Below are 19,709 nucleotides of genomic sequence, written 5' to 3'. Positions count from 1 at the left end.
ATATAATAACTTAAAAATAATTTTAAATTAAAATTGGGTTTATAATAAAAAACAGTTAGTTTCCACAAAGCTGATTTTATTGAACTTAATTAATTTTACTCTTACAAGCTTAATAAAATACACATAAATTATATGATAATATTAACGCGCACTATGTACTACATTGTTCAACCTACAATGCTATTTGAAAAACATTTTATGTACCTAATAACTTTATTATTTTTGAGGTTGGCATTTGAAAAGATAGCACCGTACAAATTTTATAGACACAGGTATTTTAGAGTAAACACTCATCACGTGTCAACTATTTATTGCTGTTAAATTGAATGATGCAGTTAAAAGGATAGGGTATCCAAAGATTTACGTTACAAGGACTTTATTTACACATAACTAAATATAACTAAGTCACTACATTTCAATGTTGTTTACATTTTGATATTACATTAAAGTCCTAATGAAATATAGGATCTATTACGAAATAAAGATGATCTCTATATTCGATGTCGACTTTCAGAATAAAGAAACAATCATATTATGAAAATATATATTTTTTAAATTATCTTCAGTAAAGAAATAGTGATTAGGATATTTATTATTTTTTCTTGCAGTTCCTATAACTCTAATTTATTTAGCACCGTGCAATTGTTTATTTTTCATTTATTTGTATAATAACACTAACTGGAAAGTCTCTCATGTGAAATTAAAGCCTTCTCGAATAACATGTACATCAGTTGCGCACATAATATTATCAGTACAATAATTCGTTTTCACTAATATTAAGTAATTATGCACATTAGTATCACAAGGCCCAATCTGTTAAAACTTTATCACTCATTATAATTGGTATATTACCCTGTCAAATAAGATATTTGTCACGACTAATAACTTTAAAATCATTTTCGTGTTATTGTGACCACTTCTCAAAAAGAAAATGTTAAATTATTGATAATTACCCTTCAAGATACATAAACAGTCTAGTTACAAATTATATTATTAGTTTGTACCTTGCACTTAAAACTGTTATAGTCAGGACAATCATATATGTATGTAACTTAAACCCACCCATCACTCATATTTGTATAGAATTAGTAACTTTTGATCAGCACGTTGAAAGTCTTAATTATAAGCATTTGTTTAAACTACCACACAATTGGCATTTAAAAAAAATCTTGAAATGCAAATAGCAGCTGTTTCAATTCAATTGGATAAACAATGAATAGGCATAAGTCAAAGATTTATTTAAAAATTATAAATATATAATTTTATCGACAAGTTTTTCCTCAACACTCTTAACTGTGACATTCAATTTGACTATTAGAATTCGTGTTAGTTCTATAAAAAATTATTCTAAGTATGCAACAAAATGCAAGAAATGCAACAAAATTAACATTATGATTGAAATCTATTAATAAATATTAATAGTTTTGATCTCTATGTTAAATTCAATTGTTTTTTAATAAAATAGCTACTGAAAATAATTATCATGAAGTTGATTGTTCGATTTATAGTGAAAAACTTTTTATTCACCATGGTATATTGTTCTCGTTTTGTCCTAGAAAAAAGCAACTCTTCGAAAGCATGACAGTTAAAATACATTTTATAAAATAAACCAAAAATCTTATTGCCGAATCAAAAACTCTTTCCACCAACAACTTGTTGTGACATACTTGTTTTTATTTTTCTCATATTTTCGAATTTAAGAAAAGTAGCTTCGTTTTCAATAATACTATTTAACACTACACCGTCGTTGTCAAATCAATATGCTATGTCCTAAATGTATTTTTTTTATTGCTTAGGTGTGTGGACGAGCTCACAGCCCACCTGGTGTGAAGCGGTTACTGTAACCCATAGACATCTACGACGTAAATGCGCCACCCACTTGTGATATAAGTTTTAAGGTCTCAAGTATAGTTACAACGGCTGCCCCGCCCTTCAAACCGAAACGGATTACTGCTTCACGGCAGAAATAGGCAGGGTGGTGGTACCTACCCGCGCGGGCTCACAAGAGGTCCCACCACCACCTACCATTACTTTGTGATGCTGAATAAAAACTTAACTTTAACCAAATTTCTTTACTTCTGTCTTATATATAGCGTGGTTATAATGGTGCAAATGTTCAAATTATCAAATAATAACACATAACAAATATTAGTTTAACAACGACAATTTTGCTATATAGATTTCATAACAACAATTACCTGAGGCTGTTGCTCTTATATTGATCGTAAATCTCATTGAACATATCCCTGCAGTTCATTTTAATTTTCATCTTCGAGCATAGCAGAAAGACGCCTGAGAGTTTCCTGTGTAATGAATATATTTCCTCCGGGGGCGGACAGAGTCTATGCGTTAGTATCGTCGGCACTAAGGCTTGTATCCGTCTCGTTGTTTGTTGGGTTCCGAAGTCGAAATCGCCGGAGCCTTCACTGGTGAATACTTCGCCCATTATCATGACAGTGTCAACGTGCGTTTCTTCCATGATCTGCAACAGGGAACTGTATTTGAGACCTAACGCATAACTGGTGAGGTAATGCGCAGTACTGCAGGCATGTGATAGTGTGACAGTAATTGAATATTAATTAGTCTTTCGTTCTGTTTTGGTTTTATTTTTCTAACTATCTAGTGAAGGACGGGTCAAAACCGAAATGAAATAGGCAACATTTGACGCCAAGAAGATGAGTATACTAATATTAAATTTATTACACCCAAAACCTGACGATTACAGGACAAAAGGCATTTTACTTAGTTCCACCAGATCCTGCATATTGTTTTAAAAATAATTAGCTTATTATTAAGATGCTTTTTCAATCGCATTGTATATTTTCAACAAACATCAGATGCAAGTACTTATTGGCATCATAAAAGCCCGCTTTCATATTAAGAAACGTCTGAACAATAATTTTTTATGTATTTTTTAATATATTTTTGATGTGTTTTATAAAGTAAAGAAATCAACGTGGCATTTTGTTTATTAAAGCCCTGTAATGCTGGCGGTTAATGACAGCAAGGGACCTAGGCTTTATTTCAAGTTGGGAATCAATATTCTTGTTTAATATATATATGCATTTTGGATTTGCTTGTCTCATGCGTTTCCAGCATACTAAATTCTAAAGCTCTTTATTTGTATTACGAACGATTATCGTACTCACTTTAGATTCATAGCCAGTCAAGAATTTCATCTCACGCGACATTCTCAATATAGCAGCGCGATCGCCCAATGAGGCTGCCTTAATTATCTCAATGTACTGATCCATGAATTCCTTGGAGTACTCTCTTGTAGCTCCAAAATCTAACAATATTACCTAAAAGCAAGAAAATATATGCGGTAACACACATAAAAGTGAAATATTATTACTCACTTAACATTAATTTACCTTTCAAGTGAGTACAAATTAATAATTTAAAGAATATGTATACTTATTTTAATGATTGTTTTTTTTATTGTTTAGATGAGTGGACGAGTTCACGGCCCACCTGGTGTTAAGTGATTACTGGAGGCCATAGACATTCACAACGTAAATGCGCCACCCACCTTGAGATACAAGTTCTAAGGTCTCAAGTAGTTATTTCAATGAAACGCTATTTCTTATAAGCATCTACCTGTTTCGTATTAGTATTGTAGAAGAAATTGGCCCAATTCGGATCTGTTTGCATACATCTTAGTACGAACATTTCTCTGAGGCACAGCTTCATGATCTTGGACGCGATATCGACGCGTGTCTCATAGGATGCGTCGAATAGCTTATCGAGAGGTACGCCGTCTATCAGTTCTGTTGTTATCACTTCCTGTGCGCACAATTCGTCTGAAAAATAAAGTATGCTGAAGATTATACGGTAAAAAAAAAACTAATTTTATTGCCAATATATTATTATTTTAATATTTAAAGTTTCATACCTATGACGTCAGGAACGAAGTATTCAGGATACTGTGCCAATAGAGTCTTGAACTTTCTAGTACATTCCGCTTCACGTATATAATCGACTTCCCAGGCTAGTTCTTTTTTCGCCACTTCCACAACGTTATCTATGAACATGCCTTTAGGAAACATGTTCCATACCTGTAATTATCAGTTTTAAGATAAATTATTATTTATCCTTGTACATATATATATATTTGAAGTCCACAATTTATATATACATTCGTTTCATTATAATACGACAATGTGTGGTTTTCATACTTAATTACTGTGAGACGCAAAAAGCTAAAAGAAATTAAATACTTTTTCTTCGAATTTTTTACACGGGGTTAATCAAAATTATTTCAATATGAGGTGCATAGAACATCGGGCCGAGAAAGCATAATTTGAAACCTCATTATCAAAACTTTCGCATTTTGGCCACTTTGGCCTGTATTGGCCTTCTAATTTTCGATGAATATCGCTATTGCTATAAAATAGTGATACAAGTAACTTATTTTGTATTCCTAACTATAGTAGAACATATTATGCACAGAGTAAAAGTATTTCTTATTGTGCACCAAAATTAAATTGATTACAGATCTTTTTCCACCAATAAAATAAAATGATTGATCTAATGTACCACTTCTAGATGTAAATCAAGAGTAATGAAAAGAACGAACCCAGACTGAAAAATAGGTACAGTGTTAGAGATTCACACAAAACATAAATGATACCTTTACATATCCAATAAAACAGGTACAATAAAACAAACATGATTTTACAACGGCTGGATAAACTTATATAATTTTTAACTGTTATCATATCGACGCTTAAAAGGCAAATGTGACTAAGCAACAATGCGTGAACTTTACAGTAGGCTAATTTAAAGTTAAAATACCTGAAAAAAATTCTATTTTAACGAATCTAGCTAGCGAATGAAATGATTTTAATAGATCTAGAAATATATATTTTTTGCGCATCGAATATGGTTATTGCCTATCATTTATGCACAAAGCAGTTATTGTCGCTTAGTCACGTTTGCCTTTCAAGCGTCGATATATTCATTATTTACCTTCATAACTCCTACAAGGTTGTCAATGTCACTGTTAATCCCTTTCGCGACTCCGGGATATTGAACCTTCATTGCGACCTCCCGACCATTATGCAGTACAGCCAAGTGCACTTGACCTATTCAACAATAATTTGAGAAAATAGGCATAAAAAAGTAACAACTTTAAGAGTTTAATACATTTTTTTTAAACTATGCCTTTATTTAAATTTCATTTAAAACATATCAGTACGATGCGACATATAAGATTTACCTATAGAAGCTGCAGCAAAAGGTTTCTCTTCGAAGCTTTGTACTTTACTTCTCCAGTCGGGTCCAAGTTGCGAACTCATCACCTTTTCTACCTGCCATGCTGGCATGAAATCGGCAGACTGCCGTACTCTCTCGAATATTCGTTGAAGTTCCGGGGATATCACAGATTCGTCTTGTATACTTAATAATTGACCTAGTTTCAGTGCTGCTCCTGTAACCAGTTAATAAAATGTTATACGTTTTGCTTAGCTTAAATTAGCAATTTAAACTAATTTACTAGCAAAAAGGTTTTTTAATCATATCTGTATTAGAGGTTGTCCAGGAGGAGCGAATTCGCCTCGATTCTCTCGTGCGTATCACGCGCGAACGGTTCGCCCAGAAAGAGCGTACCTACGCGTGAGCATTTGGGGATATTTGATACATGCACTCGCTCTGGAGTTCGCGAGTTATTGGGTGCAACAAGGCGTCCCTGGTATCTCTAGTCGAGAGTCTGGCGGAGTGCACGCGATTTACGTGCGTATTTTGAATTCGTGCGATATTGTGGGCGCGATGTATTGGTGCCTAGTATCTCAATAACGCGCGAATGATTTCGCGCGAAACGTTTCGCGGCGAATTCGCCCTTTCTGGATCAGGTCTTAATCTTCTACACACCTCTGACTTTACAAAGCGTGTCAACAATTCTTTCAGCATTAGCTGGAGACAAAAATGAATTAGCGGCTTCATCGGCTTGTCCTGTGACTGACTGCAAAGTATTGCGTGCATACTGTGCTATAGTGCCGACTCCGAGTCCAGCTGCTAGTGAACCAAACGAAATCATACGACCTATTCTCGACGATGGTACTACACGAGCTTTGGAATTTTCACTAAGCTGAAAATAAATTCAAATTTTTCAGTTTCGTATCGTAATAAATGAATAAATGATAAAAAAAAACACAAAGCAAAACTTACAGATACACGTATTTTCTTTTTAGCAACTGGTTTTGGTATTGTTTGTGTTGCAAATTGTGTTGTATTACTCAAAGTTTCAAACTTAGGTTTAACACTTTCAAACTTGGGTATTTCTGTTTTAACTTCATCTTTCTCAATTCTGGATGGCTCAGGTTGCATTTTAATATTTTCTAGTGGTGATACAAATTCAGCTGGGCTATCTTTATTCTGAACTTTCTGTTCTAAGGTGGCAAATGTTCTGTTGAATTCTCGATTCAACTCTTCAATCTCCTGTTGCAATTTGGGGTCCATTTCTACCTTGCCTTCGATATCAGGGTTTAAATTAGGCACATTCATTACAACATATTTCCTTAAGCCATGAGCAACAACCACTGCTCTTTCGATTACATCTTTTGCAGTATCAGCACTAGGTTTATAAGCTGTGAGTGGGTTAGTTGGGCATTGTTGTAGGAGTGGCCTAATGCTAGAGTTATTCCACATAATACTACATGCTTCCTGCTGCATCTTTGTACTGGCTTCAACAACTAGCCGTAAGCCACGGGCTACACCTATCAAATCATTAATGTGTGACATGATCTGAAATATGTTTAGTATTATAAGTTACACATAATAATAAAATATATAAATGGAATTAAACATTAAAACAATACAATGTACTATATATTTATATATGAAACTAAAATGATATTTACAATATTTATTTATGTATTATAATAATATTAAGATATACCAGGTGTAATATATAATATACATATAAATATGCAATGTGTAACTCTAGTGCAATTGCAAGAGATTTCTAACATTTGAGATTTGTACCACAACCATTTGTTTTGCTTGTTTTAGGTTTTTGTTATGTTTTTGTTTTCTTATACAGCATGTAATGTAGTAGATTTAAAAATCAACTATCTGGATCCATGATTCTATTGGATGAGGGCACACTTAACTTTGGATAGCAAGCTTGTAAAGTATAAGCTTACTAAAGCAACAAGTATTCATTATTCACTTAGCTAGTAAGTATTGAATTCTTGTTACATGTATTAAGGCAGTGATTCTCAACCACTGTTCCGCGGCACTTTTGTGTGCCGCCAAATTTCAAAAGTGTGCCGCCAAATTTTGCGAATACATATATTATAATAATGTTAATATTATTAAATTACTTATATCATTTTAAAAGAAAAATATTTTAAACATGAAAATATTTAAATCCACAAAAAAAAATATTATAGTATATTTTAGTTTATTTCGTATATTAAAATTTTTTGATAAACTATTTATGCAGTGTGTTGTAGTAAGGAAATAATTTTTATCTTTTTTTTTGTGTGCTGCCAAATTTTGAAATCGTTAAATATGTGCCGCAACAAAAAAAAGGTTGAGAATCACTGTATTAAGGTATTATTTTTCCTTAGTAGTTTTCAAGATCGATTATGTTATACCCAGTATATTTCTAGTGCATTATTCAATGTAAAATAATATTCAATTTATTTTAATATACAATTACTTACACTACTAAAAATTTATATAACAAATACTAAATTAATTAATTAAAAGTAAAATTCGAAGGTTTAATTAATAAAACTTATTTTATGTAAGTAATTAAGTACCTATCAAGCAAGCCATTCAAAACGGTTTTGCATCACTCAGTCATTTTTTATCATAAAGAGTCATGTAAGTCATAAATAGTCATGTAATGAAACCTCAACAATGTCATTTAAAATACGATTAATAATTTATGGCTCTAGAAGCAAATAACACCAGGTAGGAAATTCAATTACTAGACCATAATAAACTCAATATGAGAATGCCAGTATGTTACCTGCTATGTTAGATACAGTTTTAGTTGACAGTAGAATTTACACTTTGAATAGCAACTAGATAATATGGTCCAAATGCAATATTATATTATTATATAATAATATAAATTCTGATATATATGTATTTTAACTTTTTGGTTTTAAATTGGCATTAAATTTTTAAGCTGTAAGGATGACATCATGTGAGAACTGCGCGTAAGCATGTTTCCATGAATTTAACTATTATGAATGGTGTTGTGGGTGTGCAACGAAAGAATTTAAAGAATAGTATTCAAGGCTAATTAAATTATTGCATAATAAAACAAGTATTTTATAGGGTTTAATGAAAAAATGTTATATTTGTAATTTTACCAATATTATTTAGTATACTCTTTTTTAAATACGTAGGTAAACATTAAATAAAACATAGAAAAAATTAGTATTAGTGAGGTTTATTAAAACTTCGAAATGTACTCACTGAAATTTTGTACTATTGTTATTTCAAGTTGTGAACCTAAGCTTTATATTTATCAGTTTAAAAGAAAAGAAAATAATCACAAATTACTAATTTTAGAGAAAGATTCATCTCAATTTGTAACCTAGTTCATAGATCATAGATTATACGGCATAGATTATACACTTAATATTTGAGAACACAACTTAATCTCTATTCCAATTACGAAATCCCATTTGACAGATGTCAATAATCAAGTACTAGTAAAGTACCGCTTTAATCGATACTTGACGATATTGATATTCGATTACTATACCAAACACATTAAAATCGTATTCAGGTTCAGGCTACGGTTCCAAAGTTTAAATGAACAAAAATAATAAAAATTAACCACAATAGCCGAAAAATGGTTACAGTTTGACAAAATTTCTAGGTTTTTCTTAAATGTCCATAATTTCCAAACTGCATGGCATATATTTTTTTTCTGATTTTTTTCACGATGGTTACAATCAATCCTGTCACCCCGTTTCGGCTTGACGTTGAGTTCTGGGACACCCTGTAAAAATAGGTATGAAGCAAAATAAGCTGAAGTTGATTAGTTTGAGGCTTTAATAAAATTGGGATGAAATTTAATGAAACGAGATGCAATCGGGTGAAATAAAGTCTCAGTAAAACGGTGGTTATTCACTGAGACCTTTGTGGACTTTTTGAAAGAGCCTGAAAGAAGCTATGCCTTTATTTCATTTCCCTATATTCCTGCCCTTTCGCAGATGTTCAACAGTTAATGCCACCGTTATTACACATTTAAATTTGAACAAAATCTCTAAGTGTTACTCCCAATAGTCATAGATAAACAGTAATATTTTGTGCCCTAATTTTCTATTTAATTTCGTATACTTACCTACATAGACACACTATACACGGCGGTTTTCTCGGTTGACATATCGAAATCTTTGAACAAAGGATCGATTTTTTATCGAAACGAACCAATAAGCTGATCTCAGGGAAGAAAATCGAGATCAATTGTTCCGCGTGAGTCGTAAACGCAACTTTATAATATATGATAACGTTTAATATTTGGTTTCTCATGCTATAAAAATAAATTCCTACTTCCCTAAAAGCAAATTTAATTAATCATTAAATAATTTAGAAATAAACTACTCGAATAGATACTTATAAAAATTATATTTTCACCCTAAGTAATGACAAACTCGACAGATAGCTTTACGGCTTATATCAGTGAAAAGTCTGTTTAGGCATTTTTATATAAAATTTAATATTGAATACTCTTTGTATTAATCATTTTGGTTAGAGTTACTTTACAATTTAGAATACTCTCCGTAGAACATATGGTTTAAAACACCGAAAATATTTTTTAGACCCAAAGATTTTAAACGATCTCTCTGAATAAGATGATCGATAATCCAAACCTGACTGCCTCCACCTCTGACTTTCGTCTATAGCATAGTACGATTTTGTTCAACATCTGCCTATTAGGAGACATGATATACGATACTTACCTTAAAGAACAACAATATCAGGCGGCGGCCAAAAATTTAACTCACTCGAAATCATTATTTTAAAGAGTTTTGCGCAATATCGCTTAATGGAATTAAATTTTTTTGTAAAGACATCTGCGATATACCTAAGTTATTGAAACGGATAAGAGTTGACAGAAAAATACTACGTTACTAAAATAATTTAACTGATATTAATTCATTAATTTAAGGTAATGGCTTGAATAAAAGACTAATTTGTTCTATTTGAACTTTAATTCTTCTAATAAATATTAGACGTCCAGTCATTGGATTAAAATAGCATAATATCATGCAACACACTTATTATCTAAAACTAACTACAACACCAATTTCATTGACGAATATTAAAATACAGTAAATTCAATAGTCTTAAATATGTGATATTTTAAAATATTAAAACAAATGAGCGAGAACAATTGGATAATTGGATCCTTCTAAAATAAATAGTTACTTAAAAATTAATAAATACAAACTTATTTAATTTGAGGAAAGTTCTAAATTATCTAGTTACGTTTACTTCGTATATAACGTGTATATGTATCAGATAGTCTTAACTGTCACTCCATTTTGAGCTTGAATTTAAAATCAGAAATGTTAAAAATATTAGAAATATCCATTATACTGGTGATTAAATAAAACGAAATATATTGCACATAATACACCATATTTCGGCCGTATACACGAAGTCGTGTATATTAAATAGACACCTATTATTTATTAAACACCTCGAACCCTCTACCAGATTACGAATATCAATTAAGATTGACAAAGTTGGAGTAATACTTTCAAAAACACATTAAAACTACCACATCAACGGAACTTGTGAGCCTGTGTCACAAGCAGTATGAATAAATTAAGTTAGACATTAATCACCCTAAGGGTGTAACATGATTATGATTCAATGTGATAAAATATACGGGAAACATTTTAAATTTAATTTAAGACCTGAAACTTTATACCGATCCTTGCTGCGTTAGCAGACTACGCACCATAAATACCCAATTTCAAAATTACTATTCCTAGTAAAAGTTCCAAGAATAGTCATTAAACAATTAATGCAAAAGAGATATTGTAATAAGCTTAAGAATTAAGTTCTCGCTGCACACCTGGGGCTACCTCGAGCAACTCCATGATCATGTCAAAGTGGGTCTCCGGCAGGGCGGTGCAGTGGTTCGAAGCGAAGTCACGCATGTACAGCGACACCTAAATATTAAAGAGTAATGAGACATGACATACTAAACAGATTGATCAAAACATTATTGAGAGTACATTTAATACGTGAAGCAGAAACTTTGGACCCCTTTTTACGAAAATTGCACGGACAAAAGAGTATGAAATTTCTCACACTTATAGACAGTATAGAGAAGCAATCAGTAAAGAAATCATTAAACACAATACCATGTATTTGACACAACATATATACGTATAATCTGTGTTTATTGTCAAACTTTTGTTATTGTTGAAAGTCTGAGAATAGATTATTAGTTAAAATTTAATACTTCAGCGTACATAACTTACCACATCCAGCACAGTACGTTCGTTGGAAGTGATATCAGTTTCATAGGCCTCCACGCGCTCGTTCTCGGTCATGGCAACGCAGTTCACGAAAAGCCTCATATAGTCCTCATCTTTGGCCAGTTTCGGATGGCGATGGCTTATTACTTTCAACGCTAGGTTGTTGCAACGATTAGTGGTGATGTCGCCAGACCTAAAAAACACATAAGTCATTAAATTTTAAGATATCAGTACCCAATTTAATATAACAGTTTATTCAACTGAATTGTTTAACGAACTAACAAACGGGTAAAAGCATTTATATAATACGCGGTAAGGTAGGGGGGTTAAGGGCCACCAATGCAAAGATGAGAAGTGTCCCCTTTTAATAATGATGAAATATGTAAGTATGTATATATATACAACTATGAGGATTGTCGACCGTTGAATTAGAAGATGTCTAATCCGCACTAGACACACGTAAACCTAGTTTCAAACGATTAGTAGAAACGAACAGAGTTCAGAAGACCATTCAGCGTTTTTAAAACCTTAGGTACCTAGTACCTAGTAACCTGGTTCGGCGAATGCTGTTGGAAAAGTTAGCAGAATCTCATGAACTTATTAAGATAAATTTATTTGTTAAGGAAATTTATTAATATATTCCTTTAATACTGTATATACTATTATATGTATGTATGTGTGTGTATATGTGATTGTGGATATATGTATATATATATATACTTTTTTTGTGTATGTATTCGTAACTTAATATAAATTTCATTGCACCTACCACTATTTACTCTGCACTACCTTTGGTTGACTGGTAGAGAATGCCTTAGGCATTAAGTCCACTAATGTAAATTTTACATGAAGTGTAATAAATAAATAAATAAACGAAGACAGTCAACTTTTCTTTAATTTCATCATCATCATCATCATGGCTATCATCGAGTTGACCTTGTCTTTCAGTTTAATAAATAATAATTGATGTTCCAAGAATCAGACTATCTTGTAACTAATAAGTACCTCAAGCAAATAATCTCATCGTCACCCCTCCTGATCAATTGAAGAGGTCCTTCGTACTGGTTGACTAGTTCGCCAATGTTCAGGTCCACATAAGAGCGAATTACTTCCTTCACCAGACGAGACCACGAGGAAGGCATCTGATTCTTGGCCAGCGGCAAAAGGTCATCGAAGGTCGCGTCCAGAATCTATTCGAAGTTTACAATTTTTATGAATGGCTTATTACCGTATTTTTCTGTACGGTGGAACGAAATAAATATTATATCATCCTTTAAAGTAGAAGCATACATGTTCATAATATGTATAACATTGAATTAGTTTAAAATTACTTAAGATTGTACGTACCCCTTTTGTGAATAATAGGTATATTTATGACTCAAATTGAAATTGGGAATTAATAATAGTGTGTATCTTACCAATGCTTTAATCGGATAGTTAGCGGCACCATATGCGGCTGTGAAGCCACCGATGCTCCATCCGTAAATCACTATGTCTTCGGGGGCAAAGAAAAGCTCGTAAATGGCATACTGGATTACAGCGTCCATGGCACGCTTTTCCTGATCCGGGAATGGTGTTCCCTAAAAACAACATAATCATGAGTACAATAAATGCTATTTTCTTAGCGAATCTGACGTTTTTTTACTCACAGTGCTTCCGCCGAAGCCAGGGTGGTTCCAGCCGAGAACGGAAAATCCACCTTTGACCGGTGTCGTCATAACGCCAATCTCATAGTAACCAGAGTTTCCCTCGCAGCAGATGATCAGGGTCCTACCTTTGAATGACTTGTGTCGGCTTTCAACGAACATTGTCTCGATATGGTTTCCGTCGGAAGTGCAGATCTTGGCGCGCTCCCCGTTGTAGTACTCGACGAGTTGAGTGCGTCCACTGAGCAGACCGCTCCCTTGACACGCACCAATTGATTAATAATAAATTGTAGAGATGAAACGGATAGTGGTTTGGCCGGATACCGGATACCGAATATTCGGCAAACTGCGAGACCGGAGAGCCGGATATTCGGCCCTTTCGGAAATATTCGTGCGCGTTCGGGTGTTATCGCACGTACGCAGAGATCGCGACGACTCGGTACGACGATTTGGTATTCATTCACTACAATTTGCCACTTGTTAATTTTGAGTATTAAACAAACTAATTGATAAAACAATCACTTTTGACGTACGATTATAAAAATAAAAGTTATCCATAGCCTATTGTGGTACTATACAAAATCGGATCGAGATCGGATAGTGAAAACATGGCCGTATACCGGATAGTTACCGGATATCCGTTTCATCTCTAATAAATTACGTACGTTATATAAAAGAACACAATGGCCGCATCGTATACAGACCCACTACCGGAGATCGAATATATAAACATAATAATTGAATTATAATTAAATAGTTACTCAATCATTCCACACTTACATAACAGATTATGTATCAAGAACAATGATCCTGGGTAGATGAGACGAATACCGAAGGTATGGGCCGCAATAAAAGCCAAAATTTGGATTATAACCCTCTGATAAACAGGTAAGTCCATGTTCGCGCATTTCGCAAAAGGGTGGTTCTGCAGCCAGCTTTCTTGCCTGTCAGAATAAAATGTTAGTAGTTAATGATACTATATAGTCCATACACGTTTTATTTAAATCTATATTTTCTATTGTAAGCTGCAACAGAGATGTTCTTGAACATTATACTTTGCAGACGTCACAACATTTCAGCAGGCAGTGCGTAAGTTTCGTAAAAAAAGAAATTAACAAGTTCCTACGAATTAATCTGGTATTCAATCAGCCTATATTATTACCATCAAGAATTCATATTTACTGGAATTAGGTCGTGGTATGAACCGAGACAGTTAAGTACCACAGCCCTATTCATTTACACCGCGAAGATAGCACGCGATCCGGTTTGAAGTGTGGGATGGCCATTCAACCACTGAGTCAGATTCCATGGTTCAAAGTAGAGGACATTCAGGATATGTCCGCTAGATCGTATGTACGGCCATCAAAAATTAAATACTGATATTATTGTAATCAGATAGCGAATACGAGGCCAAATACAACTATACAACACTCCTAGATATTTAGAACACTCCTTCTATACTTAGAACACTAACCTTTCTTCGGGATCAGCGGTAAAGGTTACAGGCCAAGCGGAGAAGTCGAAATCGTATTTCCTGATCGCCTTCAGATACGCATTCTTGTCGTCCATGGGAGAGTCCAAAGTGTCAATGAATTTCAAATATTTCGGACTGTAAGATCTTCCATATGCTCGCATTACGAAGAAAACAGTAGCTATACAGCCGATGCCTCCGAAGAAGCGCATTAAAGTTTTTACTTCTTCCATTGAAAGAAAGCCACGTTGGATTATGTATAGGCAGATCAATGGAGTTGCATAATAACCGATTCTGATAGCGGTATAGGCCTGTAAATATTATAATAAACCAATGAATAAAAAAAAACCTTTCCGTAATGTCTCTTTAAATTTATTAAAAAGATATTTCGAGATGATAGATACCGTTGCAAGGGTCCTTTCACCAATCTTTTCAACTCCGACCGGGCGATACGGATCCTAAAAAAAAATTTAATATTAACGCAATACTGGAGAGCCGCAGACCGGGCTCAGTGGTGTGGATTGGGAGAGGCCTATGTCCAGCAGTGGACGACTGTGGGCTGTTGATGATGATGATGATGACTGGTACGTACGGCGCAGCGTGTACGTTTATTTAAAAAATGTTAAAAAAGGTTCATGCTACTAGTCATAGTACATAGTACCAGACATAACGTTATGATTTCACTCATCAAAAACATTTTGAACTTGATACTGTCCAATCAGGTTTGAATGCAATTGTGATATAATAAAAAAAAACCTAAGCCCAATAGCAGCAGTATAGGAGTTGTACTTTAAGTCTTGTGCTTCTATTATTTTTATTGCTATGATAAAATCAAAACATCATGATTAATTGCTCTTAGAAAGAAAATTTAACTCCAATCTAGTTCATGACATGTAAAACGTTTAATAGTTTTATCTTTTATTACGTGCGTTAAAGCTATAAATAAATTTATAGTGTTTTTTTTCGGTTTTCGCCAATCTTAGACGTAATTAAAATAAACAAAATTCCATATTAAGCCTCAAAGTAGTTTGAGTACTTTGAGTATAAAGTAGAAGGAACATTCGTTTACGTTCCTGAATAATAATGTTTCAAAATGTTTTGTCATTTAGGCTCCTTCTTTTTTGCTTAGTTACAACTTCTGAGTGAGCAAAATGTGATTATTGTTTTCGTAAAAAGCAAATACATTTTTATTATTCAGCAGCGCATCATTTTTCGATCAGTAATTATGAAGTTAAAAAATCGGTCGTTATTTAAGTGAATAGATTTAAATTAATTTTACAAGTTTCTATAAATATAAAAAAAGTTGTTGAAAAACAAAATTAAATAATATTCACAATGCAAGTATCGATCAATATGAACTGCAGGATGCTTGCAACGCATACTCCTGAAATACGGCTGCATTCAGAGAGTTGAAAAATCGATGGCTGCAGTGCGCCGACGCGACCGTCCAGGTCAATCGATCATTCAATTATATACCTTTAGCAGTTTACATAGTAGCTGTTTCTGTAGAGCGAAATTAAACCTACCCCTACCTAGATAAATTTTATGAAATACAACTTTTTTCGAAACTAAAATGACATCGCCGTTGTATAAAATTTGTTATTCCGAAATGATACACGGATTCTTTTATTTAATTCTATGTATGTATTTCTTTCAATCTTATACATACATGTCAACGTTTCATGTTTTTTTTTTAATTTTTTTTTACCATGGTTATCATCGAGGTGGTACCATTGTTACATTTAATGAATGTATTTAACACTATTGAATCGGATTTTTTTCTTTTATTATACTTATGCATTTACATATGTCAAATAAGAACTATTACTTCTAGATATCATTTTGAAATATCCTTCCTTAACTCTACTCTTCTCGTTACAAAGTTAGCTTTTCTATTCAATAAAAAAATGCACCAGTGTTTTCACAGAAAGCTGCATCTGTTTAGTGTAATAAAAAAATGCACCTATCTATTTATCTTATTGGGAGTAGAAAAGCTTCCAACTCACCAAACTTTTTTTTTATTATAAAAACTTAGTTTAACTGGGGATTATAGACACAACATAAATACCATAAAGGTGGCTGGCATATGTGTATTTTCTGTTGCATTTTTGACACCTTTTGACCTAAAAGATCTGTACATCACCAATTGTCCCTGAAATCTGCATTACAATTTTGAAACATTGTTTATTTTAATTCATTTTTTCTTAAATTGATTCTTCTCAATTCTAAAGTTGATTATTCTTTTGTGTAAGACTCAAGGTAGATTCAAAAACAACTCTGATAAATACATAGACTTCTTTTGAAGTATCAATCATTTTCCAAATAAAAGATTCTCGACTTCCTCAAATCGTTTATTTATTGCTTAGTATTCTGATAATGAACCTGTACTACTGCACCTAAATCTGTTCAGCGATTTTTTGACAAAAAATATTGGCTTTTTTCAGTTTCCTATTAATGCTAGCATGGATGGAGTGTGTGAATGATGATATGAAAGAGAGAGAGAGAGAGAGAGAGAGAGAGAGAAAGAAAGGAGTGTGTTGAGATGACAGCCGATAGAAGAGAATGGAAAAGAAAAATCAGCTGTGCTGACCCCAGCTAGTGGAATAAGGTGGAGAAAAATAAGAAGCTAGCATGGATATAAAATAGTAATTATAATAAAATATTTAAATATTGTGATTACATTTTAATCAAGATTTTATATTCACATAAGACTTGACTGACTCAGTGGTGCAGTAGTTAGTACCCCTGACTGTTGCGCAGAGGGTTGTAGGTTCAGTGCCAACATAAGGCAAACATTAGTGTGATGAACAGGTTTGTTTGCTCTTTGTCTATGTATTTATTATCTATATATGTATATGTTTAAATGTAGTACGAATGACAGTCTTTGGTACCCATAATATAGAGAATCCTAATTTGGGGCCAGATGACAGTATGTGATTTGTTCCCAGTTATTTATTTATGAGAAAAAACTTACTTTATATAAAAACTGTTTTCTCTAACTAAAATCATTAAGTTCATCTAACTTAGAAATTGTTTACTATATAATAGTAAAATCATCCACCATTACATAGTTGCCAAAAAATTTTTTGATTAATAATTTGTTGCTTAATAGTTCAATTAAGAAAATCTGTAGTATGTCTTCTTCAGTAGCTATTTCAATTCTCATTTTGTTTTTAAAAGACACATGGTCTATTTTTCTACAATTTTCATAAAATGTGTGGATATTGATTGGTAATATTTTCACCTACTGGTGCATTCAGACTTAGTATGAGGAAAGGGATTTGTCAAGGATATTGCACCCGGGCAAGGCCCTTAACAATGAATAGCAGTTCTCCAGCAAATACTTGAGTAAGTACTTGAATATGAAAGATTGAATGTAAATGTTTATCTTCTTTGGTACACTTACCTCTTGTCGTCCATCGAAGTAAATCTTGTAGAGTCGAGGAGAAAACATGCATCGCCACATACGCCTCATTCTAGCCACAGTAGACCCCATGATGATGCTATATGTAGAAGTGAATGTAAAATTTAGAAATATCGATTGATAAAAATTTTTAGTTTTCTTAACGTTTAACAGTAATTTATTGTTATAATACCGTTTATAATAACTTCGTGTCACGTTAAATAATTAAGAAGTCACTATATACCGTTATAAGCAGAGTAATATTGAATTTTCCTTTTAACTCTGCTTAATTGAAACAAGAAAATTCGAGGTGCAGCCGTCCTACCCCGTAGGTATCTTGCCCCTCCATAAACCCCTCATATCGACCGTCGCAAACACAATGCCACAGACTAGTAAGAGATATTTTCTTTTATTTTTTTAAAGGGATTTTATGACCCGGTAACTAAGGTACTTTAAGTAAGGTATTATTTTAATTAATATTCATAGTATTATGAAAAATTATAATATGGAGTGAAATGAAATGAAATGAAATGAACCATGCACTAAATACACACACACACACACACACTAAAGGTTGCTAGCTTTGTAGTTTATTGAATACAGGTCCGACTAAGTGCCTATTAATGTTACGATGGCGTAAGTCCTTTTAACATCTGATTAACATGAAACTGGAAGGTTAGTGCATCCAGCGCGAATTTATTCTCCTCTGAACATGGAGTTGCTCCGAATACTTTGGACTTAGATCCTACAAATATGAGCGATAAGAGCAATTGTATGTGCGATCAAGCACTCTTGTCGTATACTGAACTTGTACAAGCAGCCGTAGACTTGGATAGTGGCTTGAAAATATACCAGAAATCGAGTATAAATTGGAGTTTAGATAATACATTATATTTAAATAACATACATACAGATAGATTACATTAGAATAGAAGAAATCAGGCAAAAATGTGAATCACCATAATAAGTATTTAAAGGAATGAAAAACACCTAAAGAATGAAAAAAGTCTATAAATTAATTCTTCAATTAACTTCCATTATTTAATTTTGAATACCACTGTCTTGTACTTTTTTATTTAAATGTATTTTGTTTAAGTTCACTCTCCACATACAGTTATTTGAGATTAGGTATCCTTTTACATAACATTTCAAAACAATATTTTGATAATATGAGTAAATTAATTATTTCAACTATATTTGGTGATGTACTTACATCATTCAGATCTTCCATCAAGCTGGTAATATTTCTCGGTAGATCAACAGTCTGAATGCTGTTGTTCGGAACTTGCGCTTAATAAGAAAATGTTATTATCTAGTAGTAGTCTGATAAATTAGTATCTATTAGTTATTGTTGTAGATGTATATCAAATGTTAGTCGTGGTAATTCCTGGTAATTTTCTAATGTAATTTGCACTGTAAGCAATTTAATTCAAAAACTAGCTGGGACGCTGAGGTCAGCGCTCCGCGGGATGCCCTATAAGAAACCTACGGTTAAGATTACACATTTTAATAATAATAAAAAGATGATAAAACTCATTTTTACAAAAGGTTATTTACGATTTTTCATGATTTAGATGAGTTGGTAAGTCAAGTTTTAAGATGAAGTCTAAACACATAACAATGTATTGATTGGGATATCCACCTAATTAATCCAAGGAATAAACGCCACACCTAATCTCTTAACCCAGTTAAAAATATCAGCCCCTAAGTACTTACTAAGAACG

The 19,709-nt window shown here is 32.9% G+C and overlaps 2 protein-coding genes across 4 annotated transcripts; both read right to left on the bottom strand.

Moving 5' to 3' along the window:
• Positions 1-59: 59 nt before the first annotated feature.
• On the bottom strand, positions 60-8,671 carry LOC101745886 (atypical kinase COQ8B, mitochondrial). Of its 2 annotated transcripts, none has more exons than XM_038021735.2 (9): positions 8,437-8,671; positions 6,169-6,744; positions 5,872-6,088; positions 5,222-5,431; positions 4,972-5,087; positions 3,896-4,058; positions 3,601-3,803; positions 3,150-3,302; positions 60-2,482 (listed from the first exon to the last, which is right to left on the bottom strand). In XM_038021735.2, exons 2-9 carry the CDS (start codon positions 6,739-6,741, stop codon positions 2,195-2,197), a joined length of 1,923 nt encoding a protein of 640 aa, XP_037877663.2. In that variant the 5' UTR covers positions 6,742-6,744; positions 8,437-8,671; the 3' UTR covers positions 60-2,194. The 2 variants fall into 2 exon arrangements, with proteins under 2 accessions (XP_037877663.2, XP_037877666.2); XM_038021738.2 differs by having other exon boundaries at positions 6,169-6,470; positions 8,437-8,646.
• Positions 8,672-10,165: 1,494 nt separating this feature from the next.
• LOC101739335 (phosphatidylserine lipase ABHD16A) lies at positions 10,166-18,487 on the bottom strand. 2 transcript variants are annotated; one of them, XM_021352358.3, is made up of 10 exons: positions 18,311-18,487; positions 17,989-18,085; positions 14,987-15,040; positions 14,586-14,893; positions 13,892-14,055; positions 13,115-13,368; positions 12,884-13,045; positions 12,471-12,655; positions 11,469-11,658; positions 10,166-11,153 (listed from the first exon to the last, which is right to left on the bottom strand). In XM_021352358.3, exons 1-10 carry the CDS (start codon positions 18,343-18,345, stop codon positions 11,031-11,033), a joined length of 1,572 nt encoding a protein of 523 aa, XP_021208033.1. In that variant the 5' UTR covers positions 18,346-18,487; the 3' UTR covers positions 10,166-11,030. The 2 variants fall into 2 exon arrangements, with proteins under 2 accessions (XP_021208033.1, XP_037877662.1); XM_038021734.2 differs by having other exon boundaries at positions 18,230-18,436.
• Positions 18,488-19,709: the final 1,222 nt, after the last annotated feature.

Source organism: Bombyx mori, chromosome 1, assembly GCF_030269925.1.
Source record: "Bombyx mori chromosome 1, ASM3026992v2".
NCBI classification, from domain to species: Eukaryota; Metazoa; Arthropoda; class Insecta; order Lepidoptera; family Bombycidae; genus Bombyx; species Bombyx mori.
This window is presented reverse-complemented; position numbering and strand designations above follow the sequence as displayed.